Below are 2383 nucleotides of genomic sequence, written 5' to 3'. Positions count from 1 at the left end.
TTCAGGTGAGGATGTTTCATGCCCAGTTCATGGCTTCCAAATCTGATTTCTTTTCTTAGTTATTATTTCTAATGGGTCAGCTCAGTATTTGCCTGGCTGCTGGTGCTTCAGGTAATCAAATATGGTCAAACCCATCCTTTACAGCCCTATTCTATAGAAACCTTACATGCATTAACTGGGAATCCTACAAAAGTGCTTAGACAACACCAGGCTGCAGAAATATTTCTGCTTTCAAATATGGATGCTGTTTATTATCAAACTTCTGCTTTTATTAGGGATTGTGAGAATAACCAAACAATGTTTAGAGAGATTTGTTAGGTGCAAAAAGGAGCTTGTGTTTGCTCTTCTGATTCCAAGGTTCATGTGAGTACTTAAGAAAACCAAAAAACAAACATAAAAACCTTAATAAGCCAGCCAACTCTAATTAGGATAACAGCTATTTGTTAAACATGCATGTTGTTAGATGGAAATTGAAATACTCCTATAATCAGAGCCAACTGCTGATTGCTAATGGCTTTTTTTCTTTGGTTTGTGCTCTTTTGTTCAGAGAATATAAATTACCCTTCCTTAAAATGCTCATTTAAAATTTTAAATAGCCACGATGTATATGTAGAGTGCTTTTAGCTTTCCAATGCACTTGTGCATCTGTTTTAATCTATGCATTAACCTTATCTCTTAAGCAGGGCAGATATTATGATCCCCTTTTGGCAGAAGAGGAAATTGAGGTTCAGAGAGGTTAAGTGCTTTGTGTAAAATCAAACAGCTAACTGGGGACAGAGCTACAAACACAAGGGCTGACTTGTAAGCCAGAGAATCACAGTGCTGTCCATTCTTAGTATAACAGAAGCATTCATCACTTTTTATCTTATATTATAGGGGGCTCTATATTTGTCCATTTCCACGTTAGGCTGTGAAGTTTGTTGAAGTTGAGGTCTACCTATCAGTCCCTCAATTTAAAGCTTTTCTTTTTAAAAATATTTTTAAATTAAAAAAACTTTTTAAAAAAAGGATAGTTGATTTACAATGCTGTGCCAATTGCCGCTGTACAGACAAGTGATCCAGTCATACATACATACATTCATTTTCTCTCATTATCGTCCATCAAGTTCTGAAATCTTTTCATTTGAAATGACTGGCACTTCTCTCCTCAGGGATCCCATCCTGGGGTGCTTCTGTCTCCCACTGCACAGGTAAAGCACTGAATGGATGGCCCAGAGGAATTACACGGCAGTGAGGGAGTTCTTCCTTTCTGTGTTTGCTGAACATCCAGAGTGGGGGCTTCCGCTTTTCCTGGTCTTTTTGGGTTTCTATCTACTCACTCTGTTGGGGAACGCGGGAATGATCTTCCTGACCCACAAAGACCGCCGGCTCCACACACCGATGTACTTCTTCCTCAGCCACCTTTCCTTCGTGGACATCTGCTACTCGTCCACCATCGTCCCCCAGATGTTGGCTGTGCTGCTGGGACACGGAGCTGTCATCTCCAAAGCTCGCTGTGCTGCCCAGTTCTTCCTCTTCACCTTCTTCGCTTCCATCGACTGCTACCTCTTGGCCATCATGGCCTATGACCGCTATGTGGCCGTGTGCCAACCCCTGCTTTATGTCACCATTGTCACCGAGAAGGCCCGCTTGGGTTTGGTAGCTGGGGCTTACGTGGCTGGTTTCTCCAGTGCCTTCATTCGAACGGTCACCGCCTTCACGCTCTCCTTTTGTGGAGACAATGAGATCGACTTTATTTTCTGTGACCTGCCCCCTCTGTTAAAACTCACATGTGGAGACAGCTACACCCAGGAGGTGGTGATTATCGTGTTTGCCCTTTTTGTCATGCCTGCTTGTATACTGGTCATCTTGGTTTCCTATCTGTTTATCATCATGGCAGTCATGCAGATCCGCGCTGCTGGGGGCCGGGCCAAGACCTTCTCCACCTGTGCCTCCCACCTCACTGCTGTGGCCCTCTTCTTCGGGACCCTCATCTTCATGTACCTGCGAGATAACTCAGGCCAGTCCTCAGAGGCAGACCATGTGGTGTCTGTGCTCTACACGGTGGTGACCCCGATGCTGAACCCCCTCATTTACAGCTTGAGGAATAAGGAGGTCAAGGAGGCTGTTGTGAAAGTCCTGAGCCAATCAAAGCCTTCTGGAAGGACCTAGATGGACCCAAACATATCATTCCTTTGTTTCTCCATCTTTTCTGGGATTTCTCAAACATCACTGATTGGAAAGACTTTCCCAGACAGCTTTATTAACATTTCGCCTCAACTTCCCACCTCCACTTTCTGATTAACTGTATCATGTAATACTTGTCATCATTTGATGTACCACGTTTTATATAGTTGATATTGTCCAATCCTCACAACTAGAAAGTAAACCGCATGAGAGCAAG

The 2383-nt window shown here is 43.6% G+C and overlaps 1 protein-coding gene across 1 annotated transcript; it reads left to right on the top strand.

The window, feature by feature from the left end:
• The first annotated feature begins 1206 nt into the window (after positions 1–1206).
• On the top strand, positions 1207–2151 carry LOC125123976 (olfactory receptor 9Q2-like). The gene has a single exon (XM_047774152.1). The coding sequence runs from the start codon at positions 1207–1209 to the stop codon at positions 2149–2151; it is 945 nt and encodes a 314-aa protein (XP_047630108.1).
• Positions 2152–2383: the final 232 nt, after the last annotated feature.

Source organism: Phacochoerus africanus, chromosome 4 (assembly GCF_016906955.1).
Source record: "Phacochoerus africanus isolate WHEZ1 chromosome 4, ROS_Pafr_v1, whole genome shotgun sequence".
Taxonomy (NCBI): Eukaryota; Metazoa; Chordata; class Mammalia; order Artiodactyla; family Suidae; genus Phacochoerus; species Phacochoerus africanus.
Note: the sequence above shows the minus strand (reverse complement) of the source record. Positions and strands in the feature narration are given on the sequence as shown.